At 42.9% G+C, this 17,515-nt stretch overlaps 1 protein-coding gene across 1 annotated transcript in view; it reads left to right on the top strand.

Moving 5' to 3' along the window:
* The window catches only part of LOC309339317 (uncharacterized protein), a 169,931-nt gene extending 162,653 nt beyond the window's left edge, over positions 1-7,278 (top strand). Inside the window, exon 4 of the mRNA XM_081857532.1 lies at positions 6,623-7,278. Within this exon, the coding sequence (XP_081713658.1) occupies positions 6,623-6,633 (11 nt within the window). The 3' untranslated portion in view covers positions 6,634-7,278. The remainder of the gene's footprint in view (positions 1-6,622) is intronic.
* The last annotated feature ends 10,237 nt before the right edge of the window (positions 7,279-17,515 follow it).

Genomic DNA, 17,515 nt, shown 5'->3' with positions numbered 1-17,515 from the left:
CCTTTGCGTGTACTTGAGAAACTATCAAGCTTATTTTTATAGGCCTAGAATCTTAGTCCCATTAAAAATAAATAAATAAAAATTCATCACAATCTTAGCCCCAGCAAGAAATTCATCAATTTAAGGATTCAAGAAGTTTAACGGGACATTGAAACAAAGATGTTTCTGGAAGAAATTTAAAGTTTATTTACAGAAACATTGTAAAATTAAGGAATGTTAGAAGGAGGCTGGAATGAAGTTATGTGGCTTTAGCAGAAGTATTATAAAGGACGAAGTAAAAATAGATTGTTAATGGATGAAAGGAGGGAAGGTAAAGTTACATTGTATCAGGATAAAAAATGGGAAGGATGGAAAGGATTTGTTGAAATAGCTAACCGAACTAGAATACAAAAAAGGGAGGTGTGAGGAGGTCGCTGAAACAAGTAAATGAAAGTTAATAATATTGAAAGTATTGGATGTGGGTTTTTTTTCCTTTTAATTGTTTTTGTTTTATTTTTGTTATGTATATGTAGTAGTTTTGTCTTTGTATTGTATTGTATGGTTTTGTTATGTCTAATTCTTTTTTTTCTTTCTGTAACTTTTAAAACTTTAATAAATATTATTTTAAAAAAATGAAACAAAGATGTTTCAATAAAAGGCCCTGTAGACTGACGCAACGCCCCCCCCCCCCCTTCATGTCTGTGTTTCTCGGTCTATCTGCAACATGTCATTGGTGGTAGATTTATACAGGGCTATCAACTTACCATTCATTGTTACCATAATATTGTTAGAACAATATTGTCACTTGGAGGGGTGCTTTCGCCCCGTTCCACAACAAAAACGGGACAAAAATAAATGAAAGATTTCTGAAATGCAAAGTTGCAGGATTTCAGCAGGAAGCAATGAGATATACACTGGTTAGATAGGATAAAGGATGTCTGCTCGGAAACTTTTGCAGGCACAAACCGCATTGAAAGTGGGATTGCGTATAACCACCCCAACGTCATCAAACTCATTATGATTGCATTATAATAAAAACTAAGGTGTCTGGAGGGGTCTCATTCCACAAATAGTACAAGAACTTAACCTAGCCTTAGCAAGCTCTTAGTTTAATATTTATTGCTGTGATTTGCTACCCATTTACTTCGGTTCATGTTCTTAATAGGGCTACTTGAGATAAATGGGTTTTGATGTGTGGGGGAAAAAAAGCTTTATAAATCACAGTAAGAGTGGATTTTTCAAAAAATAAAATAAAAAATAAGGCTTTTAAAATCAAAGTAAATTTGACAACTTTCATGTGCATCAAAATAGGAACAGATTCTGAAAATGTGCCTGTTTCCTGTGAAACCCTTTTCTTGTGCAAGAAGCTCTCCAGTGTAAGAGCAATGGACTCATAATCCCAGAGATGTTCCTAATTCACTTAATGTTCTCTTCCAAATATGCGGGATCAATATCTAATTCATACTGTAGTCTGTCACCTCATCTGTTGGTATGTGCCAGTGGGGGCTTAAATATTCTGTCCTTTCTCTGCTTTGAATGAAAAAATGTCCCCAACTGCTATTTTTGTTTAATGTTCCTTGTTAATGTGTGTGTTATTATTTGGGACAAGCTGAATCATAACAACATCTGAATTTCTGGATTTCGGCTGCGTTTGTGTTTCATGCTTGGCCATTCCTGTGGTTGGCTTTAATTGTTTCATTGTCCTATCTGTTTACCTCCCTACATATGGTCTTCTTCACTACAAAGAACGATAAAATGTATACACAATGAGTAGTTCAAACATAGGCCCACAGAATTTGCCAATGGGGGAAAAAATTGTTGGCGTCCATTTTACTCCTTACCATAATTAGCACTGCAATATAAACCAAATCCCTAATTAAGGAATGGAATGCCAATGTACATATAATCAGGACTGATTGCACTCTGCACATATATGAAGAAAAATCTAATCCTAGACTTGGAATAAATTATGCACATTTTGAAAATTTTGCCAATATTGCTTTGCATAAATTATTCTGACTTTGTTGTGGTAGTTTCCACCAAATGGGGAACGGTTTCTCTGATGCCAAAGCATTAAAGATCCAAGAGAAGAATAAGAATAGCCAGCAAAAATAATTGATGGACTAGAGGTCACAGGACAGGCACGGCTATCCACAAGAGAAAGAAGCTGTTCCTCTTTCTCTGACCGTGGCTATCTATATATTTTAGATTATTATCCGTAAAGCCTTGAGACATTAAATACCTAAGAAGGGGGTGGAAAACCTGTGACCTTCCAGATAGTGTTAGTTTATGGCTACCATCAACTCCAGCCAGCAGTGCCAGCACATTTTGATTTATGACTTCTTTTCCAGGAAGACTAGAAACTTGTTTCTTTAAAAATTGAAGCTCTGAATCTGTGCACCCTGCTGGCCATGGGCCCAGTACATTTGTGCCCACCTATGAGCAACCCTGAGTCCAATGAGAGTTGTACAACATCTAGAGATCCACAGGTTCCCAATGCACGATGTAACAAAATTCCCAGAGAACCTATAAAATGCCACATCAAGAACTGGATTCAGGCTATCTTACACTTGAGCCTCTCCAAGAATTGCTGAGGCAGCAGAGCAGCCATCAAGAGCACTTCACTACAGACTCTTTTGGCTTGACCTCGGAGCATGGGTCAAGTGGGTGCTCTGGACCAATCTTAGAATTCATGCTGAAACATTAGGGAGCAGGGTGTCTCTAAAGTTCACAGGAACCAAGCTCTTTCCTCTGAACCTATGTCCAATAAGCTTGCTAATTTCTAATACGTCTTATTAATTTTGGGCTTCAGTGTGGTAAAGCTACCAATTTTATATACTGGTTCTGCAGTGGCATAGGCAGGCAGCCCAGTCACCCAGACACTTGGCCGGTCCTGAATGGTGGCTTCACTGTTTCATGTATTTGCTTGTGGCAATAAACACACACCTCAGGCTGTATGTTTGAAAGAGTTCTGACCACCTCAGTGCATTGATTACGATGACTGAGCTTGCCAGATACTGTGTGAGAGAATCTGGGCGTTTTTAATAACCTGAATCACATTCCTACAGAGGCATATCTCCTCAGAAGTAAGTCCTACTGAGTTCAGTGGTATTTACTCTCAGGTCTACGTCAACATATCCATCCTTCTTCCTCTGACATTCCGTCAGGGGAAGGAGTTCTTCCATCACAGGAAGACTCCTACCTTTGTAGGAAGGCAACCTTTGGGCCCAGCCCCAGGTTAGGGAACATTCTGCAACCTCCCCTCTTCTGAAAAATAAAAGAACTATCCTGACAAAAAACTAAGGTATCAAGCAGCCATGGTGGGTATACTGTTACGTATTCAGTGGTCTGTGTTTGCCTGAGCTTGAGTCTGGACTAAGGATTCTGAACTCCTGTGTTTTGATTCGATACATGATATCAAATCACAGAACATTTCAGGATTTCATCCTCTGCCATTGGCCCTTAAATTCTGAGTCATGATTCACAGCTTGGAAGTTTAGACAGCCAATCATGTTGGGCGTGGGAGTGGCCCAGGCCTTCAAAAATAAGCAGTTGTTTTGCCCCTGTTGTCCAGTTCTGTTAGTTCAATAAAGGTTTTTGCTGTTACCACTGTGTCTTGCCTCATGGGAACCCACCTACATTTCATATACAACTACTTCCAGCAATCAGAGGCCGCCCCTCTTTGAATCTCAATTGACAGGGAACAACAGGGAGAGTGCTATTGTGCTTATATTCTGCCTATGGACTTTCCAGGAGCACCTGGTTGGACACTGTGGAAACAGAGCTCTGGACTAGAAGGTCTTTGGTCTGACCCAAGAGGGATGCTCATATTTTCTTACGGCCGAATCTCTATAGGCTAGGGTGACCAGATGCAAATGAAAGCAGGGGGCTTTCAGCAGCTGCTGCCTGTCAAGCCTGGGTCAGGATGCGTGTGCACAAACATTAAAGCACCATGTAATTTTAGTGCACAGCTTGCCATTTCACACCCTGCAGCTCTTGAAGTTTGTTTCGAATTGCTGATGACATATACTGTGCTGTTCACCCAAAGAGCAAGCAGTCTCTGGGCTTTCAGATCATGCGCAGAAGCTAACTGATTGCTAACGGACACAGAAATACAACAGGAAGTGATTAGCCTTCAGTGATGTGAAATAGCCAAGCAAGTGGGCTGAAGTTGTGATCCTTGGTGGTATATGAGCAAAGGTTTCCCTATTTTTATCTAGGAAAAAGGGTGCAGAGCTGGAGATCCTCAGCCCCTCCCTTCCTCTCTGGCCCAAGTTATTAGTGGTTCAATATCCACAATTTTCTAGGTCACGACGCAGGCCTAGGAAGTCGACTGCAAGTCGGGGAATTACAGTGAGTAAGATTAAGTGGTGGTGGGCAAACTTGGGGAAAGTCCTAAAGACTGGCACACCCCATCATTTAATTACTAATGTGGTTTCACTTTTCTAGGCCACCCAGGTTGAATGTGTCCTCATGCTGAACCTGTTGCCCTAATGGTTCGCCGTGAGAGCTTGTGTTATGCCACAGCCTGAACAACACAGCGTTACCAGTTAATTGCGGTGAACCACACAGATGAATACGCTAATTATTCAACCCATATTGCTTAGTGTGGGTGTGGAAATGCATGAATCCAGGTTGAATAACAAAACAACTGGCATACTGGTTTTGTCTTTCAGCATAAAAGCAGAATAAGAAGAAAATGTTGCCGTTTCATGTTGAAATTACACTTCTATAGAACACCAGCACACCACTTCGACTGAGGCCTTGGCTCAAAGCACTTTACATGCATTTTCTCAAGGAGTCCTCTAAGCTAGGTCAATGCTATCTTCCCCATATTTCAAACTGGAGGAGGGGCAGAAGCTGAAGGAGACAGCCAGCAGAGGCAAACATTCAAAAACCCATGGTTTTAATTAAGCAGAGTCTGTGGGCATGCAAACTCAAGAAGTAAAATGTTTAGGGCAGGCATAGGCAAACTCCGGCCCTCCAAATGTTTGGGACTACAATTCCCATCATCCCTGACCACTGGTCCTGTTAGTTAGTGTCAGGGCTGCCTCTAGGTCCCAGCTCACAGAGGACCAACGCTAGGCTGTCGTAATGTACAAAAGTCTTTATTGAAGTTCAGTTTCCATTTCAAAGCCGCAGCGTGCAGCCCTACGTCTTAAACTCTAGATCGGCGAAGTCCTGTCTGAGTCTCCTCCCTTCTGACACCAGTTTAAGATCCTAGCCCTGCTCCACCTTTTCCGCTGCTCTCTCCTCCTCTGGGTCCTCCTGCCCGCTGGGGCATTGCCCTTTCTGGACTCTTCCGAGGCTGAGTCGCTTAGCTCCTCCCCCTGCCTCCGGCAGGCTTTAGGACCCGGTTCCCAATCCTCATTCTCTGCTGTCCCGCGCTCCTGTACATTTGAACTTGCCTCTCGCGCCAACCCAGTGACCTTTCTCCTAACCGTTACACTACTTCTGTCACTGCTTCCCTCTTCCGGGATACTGGCCGGATCTGACCTCCCCTCCGTTGTCCGACTCTCCGATGGAGGCGTGGTCAGCTCTGCCTCGTCTTCTCTCCCTGGTGGGGAATGCACTGGCCCCGATGCTTGGGACTCTTCCCCCCCACTCTGCTCTGGTGGGGAAGCTGGTCCTGATTTCCAACTACTGCTCTGGGAGTCCCTGCTGCCCCCTTGCTCCTGGGGCGTTCCCCTTGGGAACCCCCTACCCCTGGCCACTGGATTCGCTGGAGAGGCTCATGGAATCCCTCGGACCACTGTCATCTCCTACGCTCCCCTCGGATTCCTCCCCTTCGCTCTCCATTTCCTCCCCCTCCTGTGCCTCTGCTCCTGAGCCCCTGACAGTTAGGAATGTTGGGAATTGTAGTCCCAAACATCTGGCGGGCCGGAGTTTTCCTATGCCTGGTTTAGGGCTACTTACAGGGCTATGAACATCTCAAGGGAAATGCTTGCCATTTGAACAACTAACACATTTCAAGTAGCTTGCCGCTTGAATAACTAACATATTTTATTATGGCATGACCTTTGCGATGACTAAAGTCCACTTTGCCAGGTGCACGTTTCTGCAATTTTTCAGCCTCTAAGGTTGAAAAATGCTTTTCATGATTTTGCTGTATCTACCCGTTTGGAAACCGGGAATCAGAAACTTCTGCTGATAATTGCAGATCATTCAGACATCTACCCAGAAACATCCAAGTTACCTTCTAGACTGTGGTGATCCGACTCTGGAATGTTCTTCCGAGGCAGGCCCACCTGGTGTTTGCTCGGACGTTCTTTTGGCATGCAGGCAAAGTCCCTTTTAGACTCTGCCAGTATTGCTTTATTATACAGGTCTGGCTCTACCATTAGACGGAGTGAGGCCACCACCTCAGATATCGAATGGTGCAAGAGAGAGAGAGAGGAGTGGCAAGGTGTTTTAAGAGAGCCTGCCTGTGGTCCCTAAGCTGCCCTGTTGCCCTCAGAATGATGTTGTCCCATCACCAGCAGCGTCAAAATAAAATACAACTGCCAACTTCTGTATCTCAAATGTGGGTGACATCATGTCCTTCGCCTCAGGCGGCAAAATGTCTCGGGCCAGCCGTTTTTTTATGCTGCACCTTTATCCTGCTGTTCCCTTCCTTGTGTTATTTTTTTCTTTATTGTTACAGATTTACGGTAATTCCAATTGCTAGCTGTCCTGAGGAGGCTCATATTATTGAAAAACAGGGTAGAAGGAACATAAAGCAAAATGAGAATTATATCGAACAAAACCACTTTCCAGTTACTCTGTTGGCAAAGTGACCTTCCTCTCTTGATGGGGTCACCTGAGGGAGGCGGGGGATGCTGACAATAATTAATGTGACCACAAGGCCCTGGCTGAGGCAAGCAAACATGCAGGCCTTTTTCATTGTTGGCAAATGGAGCCTTGGAACGTGAGTCGGCAACCAGAACAAGTCTTGACATGAACATAAAAGTTCTTGAACAAAATCTATGATCTGTCCATTTTGTCAGCAAATTCATCTCTGTTATGACTTTGCAGGGGCACTTACAACCCTCTGGGGGAAAAAAAGCCACAACATCACCATAGCTTTGGAACTTTTTGCTCACATTTTCTGACTTTACATGAACATGTGCTGCCACCTCTAGACGACTGCATAAAATTACTCTTTAGGTTTCCTGTTTTTAACCACAACATACTTTTTCTCCCTCCATTATATACTATTAGAGTTACATTTCTCTCCGGAGAATGAAGAACACGCTTGTAAATTGTCTGTCAAAATGCCTAGGAATATGGGAAGCTATCCTGGAGTTGTCGATATTCGAGATGGAACATGGAGTCACAAGCTTTAAACTGGAACGTGGATTGGTGTTCTCTTCAATAAATTGCAGCTATATTTGCGCAAAACTCCTGGCTTATTTTGGTGCGCAACATTCTGATAAGGGGAAAGGGGAAACGCATCCATGCTATCAATGAAGGGCCAGTCCTACTGTTAGGCAGAGTGAGGCAGGCGCCTCAGTCGGTTTGGGTGTCATGAGAATGCAACAAATGGTTAGTTGTTTAGTTGGTTATTATCAGTGCTTTTTTTCTATAAAAAATGTTTAGGGGTACTCTCATTTTGACTCAAGAAAATCACCCTTTTATAGTTCAAATCGGGAGAAATAAATACAGTAAATGGACAAAAGTACAAAGATTCACAAAATGTTTAGGAGTGTGCATACCCCTGCGTTCCCCCCAGAAAAAAGCACTGGTTGTTATTGTCTTCATTTATACCTCAGATGGGCGGTGTATAAATAATAAATTATTATTATTATTATTATTATTATTATTATTATTATTATTAGTGCTACTGGGCAGAGACACTGGTTGCATGGGTGTCCACAGGAATTTTTTGGAAGAGCAAGGAAAGATTTATCAGGGAGTGGGGGGAATGAAATACTAAAAGAGTGCAGCAAGCTAATAAATATCTCACAAAAAATGAGGACTTTTACTTTGTATCTCAGGTTCTACAAATGTTAGAAACTTTTAAAAATGAAAGCTGGGAATCTGAGGATTATGATTCATGGGGGGTGGGACACAACTGCCCCACTCCCTTCCACTGTGGGGTTTTCTTGTCTTGTAGAATGATTGTCATGCATTTACTATCTATTGCAGGGGTTGCCAAATTGAGTGGGGGGGGCACAGGCACATTTGCAAACTGGATAAAATGCTGTAGTGCCATGCACATGCTGCAGCCATTTACACATCACCTGTAACATCCATGTGCATGCAGGCACACTCATTCCCCTTCCTCCCTGTCTCCAGTTAGGCTTGAATAAGTGTTTTTATATTATTATTATGGACGCGGGTGGCGCTGTGGTCTAAACCACAGAGCCTAGGACTGGCTGATCAGAAGTCAGCGGTTCGAATCCCCACGAGGGGGTGAACTCCTGTTGCTCGGTCCCTGCTCCTGCCAACCTAGCGATTCGAAAGCACGTCAAAGCACAAGTAGATAAATAGGTACCACTCTGATGGGAAGGTAAACGGCGTTTCCATGCACTGCTCTGGTTCGCCAGAAATGGCTTAGTCATGCTGGCCACATGACCCGGAAGATGTACGTCAGCTTCCTTCGGCCAGTAAAGCAAGATGAGTGCCGCACCCCCAGAGGTCCCTTTACCTATTATTATTATTATTATTATTATTACTATTATTATTATTATTATTATTATTATTATTATTATTATTATTATTATTATTTCTGATTTCTCCCTGTGTGTGTGGTGGGGAGAACTACTCTTCCTAAACCTATTTTCTGCAGGAAAACTACCTGATATTGCTGATATGTTCTTTTGTTCTAACATGTCTTTGCAAAACTATGGACAGCACGATAAAGGGGCATGTTTAGGCTTCTTCTGGCATCGAGTGGGGAAATCCTAGCTGCCATATTCACAGCTTTCTCTCCTACCCGTTCTCCACTACCACCCATTAAGGCAAAGAGGGAAATTACTTTTAATATATCATCGACTTCTTATGCCCAAACTGTGGCCAGTTTTCCATTTTTAATCTTCTCTCTAACAAAGAGCAGTTGGGCAGCTCTCGATGGCGAAGACACAGCAGTCAACTACCTTGTAAATGAGAAGCGGTGGTAGTAAAAAATGAATTTGTATATCACCAGGAGTAGAGAGTGTGTCTGCCTTGTAAATTTAATTAAACAGCAGGTGCAAAATCAGGTCATATGGCTTTCATGTGCCCCATGTGAGGATGACAACTAAACAATGATTCTAATATGAAGAAATTTGCATACATTTGCATGGGATTCCGTGGAACGCACAGGGCAGCTCTCGCCTCCTCCTTGCATTTCACTTCTGGGAAGTTGATTATCCTGAATCAAGGGAGTGGTGTCCCTTCCGCAATGCTTCCCAAATGCTAGAAATGCTTCCATTCTGTCATAGCTGGAGAAAAGGGACTCCTGCCTGATAATGGAGCACTTTCACAATGCAGAATACAGTGGTACCTCAGATTAAGAACTTAATTCGTTCTGGAGATCTGTTCTGAACCTGAAATCCTTTTACATGGTTTTGTACATTTTGTGGTATTTTATGCATTGTGCTGTTATTTTTATAGATTGGTAATTCTTTATTGTGGTTGATAAGTATGAACTGCTTAATTATTATTTGCTGATGTTTAATTTTACCGTTTACCACAGTGGTACCTTGGGTTAAGAATTTAATTCGTTCTGGAGGTCTGTTCTTAACCTGAAACTGTTCTTAACCTGAGGTACCACTTTAGCTAATGGGGCCTCCCACTGCCGCCACGTGATTTCTGTTCTCATCCTGAAGCAAAGTTCTTAACCTGAGGTACTATTTCTGAGTCTAACCTGAAGCGGCTGTAACCCGAGGTACCACTGTACATTGCATCCATTTGCTTAAAAGCAAAATGAGAAGGACACAGCGGGGGTAAGGACATGCCCCTACATTTTGGAGGGACTCATTTCTCCAAATAGGATTTACTTGCTGAAGTACTTCAGCAAACCTGGTCTTTGTCCCATGAATGTCACACAGAATTCTGATTGCTCTGTGGGTTTTATTATAGGATGAACAAGAACCTTTGTCGGTTTTCATGCTTTCCAGACTTTCCTATTGGTGTCTGTTCCCCGTTATGTTTTTATTTGGAAGGATGTGCACTGATGAAGATGATGATAATGATGAAATAGAAAAGCAATATTTCAATACATGTTTGATTAACACTGGTTTCTTGGGACTCTACACTGTTTTATTGAGGGAGAAAACTAACACTTCCTTCATTTTTCATTTACAGAAAAACTCACACATAAATCACAAGAGTGTCATCTTTTCCACAGGAGCCAAAGTCAATATCCCAATCCAAAAAGTGCCATGTGGTGGGAATTAAAGTGCAATACAAAAAAAAATTATAAAATAAAATTTGATATGCAAACGACAAAGGCTCTATTACATTCCAGCAACTGCGCTCTGTCCACATTTAGCCAGCAGTCCCAAAGTGTTTTACGGTGTTTTAATTCTAAGCACTGAACTTTTATTGGTATTTTTAGTTTTTGTCTTGGCTTATGACCAAACAAATCTAACTTACTTACAATGTGCCTTGTTTCTCTACTTCAAAATAAAAATGCAAAAATCTATACCTTTGAAAATAAATGCTTGCTTAAGGCTTCATGACGCTGTAGGGATGAATGGATCCACCAACTTCAGTTTCTCATTTTTCCAGTTTGAAGTTCAGTTTGGCACATTTCCACATCACTTTGTCATTATTATTTTTTATTATTTATATTATTAAAAGACTTCTCACAAAAATTCATCACCATTTTAGTGTATGTTTCTCGTGGTATACTCATTTTTTTCATGCAATTTCCCAAGACATACCCATTTTTTCAAGACATTTTTTGTGACATAATGTAATTTTTGTATATTATTTTCACTGATGCGCACACATATTTCCCCTAATGCACACCTTTTTTTCTACACGTTGTTTGAATTGCGTCGCGGAAAATCATAGAAGTGTGATTTCAAAGGATAGCAGTGTTTTGGTTCGCCTCTTGTTTCAGGAAGTATGAACTAGGCAGGCTCCCATTAAAATGCAAAACTGAACAGAAATTCTTCTCATCCCTAATTCCTATGAGCAACACATTCCAGTCAACCAAGCGGAACGTACTGCTGAGTCACTAGTGATTTCCTAATGAATAATTGCAGGCTGTTGATCTATAAAGGCATGCTGACTGTGAATAATGTCACCTTTGGAATCATCGCAAATCACAGTCATGGGGGCTATGTTCTACCTCTGCTGTCAGATTCAGCAGACCTCTGGTTGCAGATTGTTGGGAATCACAAGCGGGAAGAGTGTTGTTGCCCTCAGGTCCTGCTTGCTGGCTTCGCATAAGCATCTGATTGGTCACTTTTCAAACTGGCCAGAGTAGATGGACCATTGGCCTGATCCAGGAAGCACTTCTTATGTTACTTCCTAACCTGGCCACCTGCATTGTGGCAGAAAAGGTTGGAATGAACACTAGACAAGTCTATGATGTCGACAGGCACCATCTGCCATCTTGTGGAGACTTTGTGTAGTATAGGGGTGTCCCTGGATGCCAGCCTTTATGCTAGACCAAGAATGGAGAATTTGTGGACTCCAACCCCCATCAGTCCCAGTCAGCATGGTCAATGGTCAAGGATGATGGAAATTGAAGTCTGACAGTGTTTGAAGAACCATAGGATCCCTATCTCTGTGCTAGAGTATCCAAGGGAGGGGAAAACCAAAGGGTAAGAGGATCACTCATGATTCATAGAACTGTAGAGTTGGAGTGGTCCTCCAACACAGGAATCTCAACTAGATCATAGAATCATAGGATTAATTCCCTCCCTGAGTCACTGGGCAGAAGGACCAATGAACCAGAAGGAGCAGGGGGTGGGGCAAATACATACATATGCATACAACCATTTTATTAGTTGGTCATCTTCAGTTTCTTTTCTTTTTAAAGATGTACTTAATTAATCACAGTTACAAATACATATTTGACCGAGAAAATAATTTCTTGAGACATCAAACATTACCACATATTATCACTACTATCAGAATCCTGAAGCATATTAAATACCATTAAAACATGCTGGCAAGATGCAAAATATTAACACACTTTAGTTTCCATTAGTCATAAAAAGGCATCAAACTCCATCTATGAGTGTTCATAACGTACAGCCATACATTGATAAATGCAAATGTTACTTGTTCTTTTTAAGTTACAATAAATCAAAAGGATTTCCACTTACGCTGTAATCCTGAAAACACATTTACTAGGGAGTAAGCCCCATTGGGACTTAAATACATGGATGGGATTGTATTGCTATCGCCCAGCATTTAGGACACCAAAATCTCTTAACATGCTCTCGTTCTTGTTCACATCTATTTACTTGATATCTTCCTTGCTTTACCCAAATGAAACACATTGGTTTTGCTTCCAACTGCTAATTCCTAAAATTTAGTGCCACACTCCCTTAATGAAAGAATTTCCTTCCTTGTCCACTACTTGACATAGATAAGTTGTGCCACTATAGTGATATATGAAAAAAGTCCTTTCTCTTTGTCCCTTGGTACAAAAAAGGAAAACGTTATACCAAAAGGCAGTAATCAAATCCCCAAATCAAAAGAAGTGTACCCATAGAGAAACTGCAACACATCTTCTCATTCGCATGTCGACAGGGATTTTTCTTTCCCTGACATGAAAACGTAACCCGAGGAGGGGAAAACATCAGAAGTAATTGCAAATGTGGATTAATTATGACATCAAAAACCAAGTTCAATGGCTCTGAAGAAACATTCAAATAACCTTGCACGGGGAAAAGAGAAGCGACAGCCATGAATAGTAAGGAACCTGTAATACATTGCTTATTTTAAAAAAAGAAAAAGCTAATGTGCTTTGTGAATTGAAATTGGTTGGTGATGTTTGTTTAGCTGTGTTAATTAAAGAGAGAGGTTACTCTAATAGATTAAAGACCAAAAAAAAAAAAAAGAATAACAAAGAAAATTGAAAAGACTGCATACAGTAAGGTAGTATTATCAAAGGCAAAATAATGTAGCCACAGCAAAACATCGCCTTGAGGTGCCCTCTACATCCATCATTTCAACACAAGGAGCAAATTGTGCCAATGTTCCAGTCATTATTTAACAGAGAGATGAGGACAAGGGATGGGGATGAACTTACTTAGTCCTCTGCGAAAAGTGGACTCCAGTGGACCAACCCAAGCTTAAGCTTCCAAACCTTTTTTTGTAGATCAGAGCACAACTCTGAATCCCAGTCATAGCCTTCTCTGGGTTTTGCAGTACATTTTCAGGGCACCCAAAAGCATGTATTCAACATAAAAGAAGCATACAAATGAGCATGTATCTTATGTATAAAGTGCATTTTTACATAAAGAGGTGAGCGCAAAATGCATGAAACAGGACAGAAAGGGGAAGGAAATGGGGTAGAATCATGTCTATGTGGTGACATAGCCTGCTACCTCATACATAAGGACAAGACAAGATGCACGAGAGCCAGTGTGGTGTAGTGGTTAAGAGCGGTAGTCTCGTAATCTGGGGAACCGGGTTCGCGTCTCCGCTCCTCCACATGCAGCTGCTGGGTGACCTTGGGCCAGTCACACTTCTTTGAAGTCTCTCAGCCCCACTCACCTCACAGAGTGTTTGTTGTGGGGGAGGAAGGGAAAGGAGAATGTTAGCTGCTTGAGACTCCTTAAAGGGAGTGAAAGGCGGGGTATCAAATCCAAACTCTTCTTCTTCTTCTTCACTTCCACGTAAATAGCAGCATTCAGGGGCTGGACTTAACTGTTGCAAATAATGAAACAACCACCTCAGGCACCTGTTTTTCCTGTCAAGGGAGAGAAGCAGGATTTTCAGCAAACGGGTCCCAAAATAACTTGGCCACCCTTTGGCACTAAGCCCTTTGGCTGAGGGCTGGGTTGCAATTTGTCGTTTCACCTCTGGCAGCAAAATGTCTTAGCCAGCCTTGGTAGCATCTGGGGATTCTTCCAAAAGTGTCTTGCATACTTGCTCTCCACCTCACTTGGTTCCTCAGGCCAGAGGTGGACTTAGGGCAACGTGATTGAACTCCGGGTGCATCCACAGGTGTGTAAAGGATTCAGTCCTGCTTTCTGCAGGTACTGACTACATAAGCAGCTGATCCATTGCTGTCTCTACTTGCCCCTGACCTGACATTGCAGATGACATCAGGTATGGGAAAGGTGGGCTTGATTTGGGGGAAAGGGTCTCATGTAGCCACTGCCCACACTCTCACCTGCAGCAGCAAGAGGGAGGAAGTAATTGCAACAGGCGGAGCAATGCAGAGCATCATGTTGGGGAGGGGGGAGTGACTGGCAGGCAGTGATTGGCATTGCATTTGGCTTGCCAGGAATGGACAAATGTCCCGATTAAGCCCATGAGCCCAGAGGCTCCTTAGTGCATATGTGGTGAGAGCTTACATGTGCAGAATGTGTGATCATAGAATTGTGGAGTTGGAAGGGACCATGTGGATCAGCTAGTCCAACCCCCTGTAATGCAGGAATCTTTTGCCCAGTGTGGGGCTCAAACCCATGACTGTGAGCTTGAGAGTTTCATGTTCTGCCAACTGAGATGATAATACAGTCTACATCATCAGCACAGTGTGGGGCAGGACATGTATCTGTCATGAAATTCTACTCAATATTGATCCAGAGCAGAATTCCAATATATTGTAATTCAATGTAATTCCAATGTATTCCAATGCAGAGTCAAAACTTAAACACATTGCAGGATTCCCAAAAATAGAGCAGAGGCAATTGTATTGCATCCAGCAGAGTTTTCATGCTGCTGAAGGCAAATGAGCATAATGGTCGCAAATCCAATACAGTGGTACCTCGGGTTAAGTACTTAATTCGTTCCGGAGGTCCGTTCTTAACCTGAAACTGTTCTTAACCTGAAGCACCACTTTAGCTAATGGGGCCTCCTGCTGCCGCCACACCGCTGGAGCACGATTTCTGTTCTCATCCTGAAGCAAAGTTTTTAACCCGAGGTACTATTTCTGGGTTAGCGGAGTCTGTAACCTGAAGCGTCTGTAACCTGAGGTACCAGTGCACATTCAGGATTGGCACTGTCCTTAAGAAATTCCGTTGCAGCAGACTTAACTTAACGACTTACAAAAACTTATAATAAGTCTAAACCTTAACGCTAAGCATACTATGTACAGAACACTACACCAGAAAGAACAAGAGACAGAAAGAGAAAGTGAAACCCAGACTCCTTCTGGCCTCTTTTTATAGTCAACATGTCCTTGACAGAAGAGATAAGAGAACCAGTTTAAACCAGCTGTACTCAGCTTCTCTGAAGGAATAACCCAAACATCAGGAACCATCTGCTTGTTCCTTTCACACAGAGAAGCTTCCAGAACCCTCTTGAATTAATTAGAACAGGAAAGATCTCTACACATCAGATCAATACCTTCTGCACTAAGAAATGCAAACTGAGAGTATCACGCTCCCTGGTGGACAGGACAGCTGTCAAGGCACATGTCAAGGAGGCAAGGGTGGAGCCCAAGTGGAAGGTGAATGGAGCCCTCTTCCAACAGGCTCCTCGTCTGCTGCCTCCATCCACCTGACCACTAGGCCAACCTGCCTGTTGCCAGCTGCCAGGGCTCTGTGCCTGTTGTGGGGGTGCTTGATTGAACCCCCTCAAAAATGTGTGCCTGGGGCCATGGCCCCCACCTCCCAACATTACGCCTCTGATTTGTGTACCTTCAGCTGAAAGCATGGAGGTCAGAAACAGGGATGAAGGGCAGGATCCATCTTTCTTCATAGGTTAACTTATGGATAGGATGTAAGTAGAATAAGATCTACCAATACAGCTGGAACCCAGTTAAATTGATGCCACTCACTTGCAGAACTAGGAAGTAAAGCCCATCACGGTCATTCGGTTTTATTCATATGCATTGGGGTGGCTATTATCCTGCCCCTCACAGGGAACACCCAGATTAATCCTTTTATTGCCATCTGCAAGAGGTGTTTGAGAGCAGTCTGTGGCACATGCAATACCCAATCTAGTGGGTTCTTTTCTCATTTCATTCGGAGCAAACATGTGTAAATACTTTATTAAAGTAAAAAAAAAGCGCCTGAACTGAAAGCTGTTCCCCACTGATTGATTTTTCAAAAAAGCTCCCTAGACTGATTCAACTGCAGATGTTTGGGAAATGATTGGATGTAAAGTGCTTTTAATTCATAAAAGCAATAAAAAAAAATTGCTTATTGACGGAACAGATGAGCGAGCTAAGGGGACGTAATTTGGAGGGTTCTTACAGGAAAAAGCTTTTGGGAGGCGGGTGGGAAGGTAATGACAGCGCAGAAAAAGAGCCTGGTTAGATATGATTTGAAGGAGGAGAAGTATCTTAAATGCAAAGTGGTATAATTTAGAGAAGGATCCTATAGTCCCCAGGAGGATGTCCCAGAGAGAGAGAGAGAAAATTGGATCTCCCTATGATGTCATAGGGGACAAAAAGGAAATGTGCTGGGGAATGCCTGGAAATATTGTGGAGCCCCTCCACAAGAACAAATGGATGTAAAAGGCTGGATGAAAAAGGAAGCCCTCCCACACTCATTCTGCCCTGTCAGCATAGGAAAAGGCAGCTCCTCAGCCTCCATCTCCCCTTCTCCCTCTCCCATAAGGTTCCTCTGCCTGCTGTACATTTCTACCCCCTACAGCTCAAGCTCCGGAACAGGGGAAAGTAAGCTGGTAGGATGTTCTACCATTCCATCAGTGGCCTGTGTTTCTTGGATGGGGAGGCGCCCAGCGGTCGCTTGGAGAGCTGGTGAACTCTGGCTCTTGGTTCAGAAGAAGTCGCCTTTCCCTAGTCAGATGGGAACTTAGTGTGGTGGAACACTCATCCACCACAGAGCAGGCAAATTTAAAAACAATTCGAGCAAAGGTCTTACTTTTAAGGATTTGTGTGTGTGGTTTTTTCTCTCCACAGCAGCAACAACAAAACCCTTAGCACTGAATCTAGTTTGCCTACGCTCAGCAGCACAGTGGCCTTTGTGAGGACAGGATGACCTGTGGAAATGATGGTACAGGATGCAATGTCATTCCCAGGGGCACTACCGCCAATGGTAGTGCCCTTCCCAAATGTCCCAGGAATGCTGTCAGGCTGTTGAGGGCATCAAGTCACTGCTTTTGGGTGGGCGAGATGGGGGCAGGGGGAGCGACTTGTTGCTTGGCCACCTTGTTCTTCCAGTTGCTGAAAATCTCAGGAGGGGAGGGCGCTATTGTGCTCCTATGGTTCTTGCTGGCTTTCTATAGGCAACTCTTGAGAGAAGGGTGTTGGACTAGATGGGTCATTGGCCCATCTTAAAGTTAAGACCCCTCACACAGACACATACAAACAGTTCTTAGATTCTTCTCTCTCCCCCCCCCCCCAATTAATCCAGTCTTTGGAAGACATGTTTTCCCTGCTTCACTAACCTAAGAAAATTGCTGGTCTGAATAACCCTGGGTGTGTTAGTCTAGGAACTCTCTTCCTTGAGCTCTATCATTGCAAAAA

Source organism: Podarcis erhardii (assembly GCF_964252035.2).
Source record: "Podarcis erhardii genome assembly, chromosome: 3".
Lineage (NCBI taxonomy): Eukaryota > Metazoa > Chordata > Lepidosauria > Squamata > Lacertidae > Podarcis > Podarcis erhardii.
The sequence above is the reverse complement of the archived record's forward strand: the minus strand, read 5'-3'. Positions and strand labels throughout refer to the sequence as shown.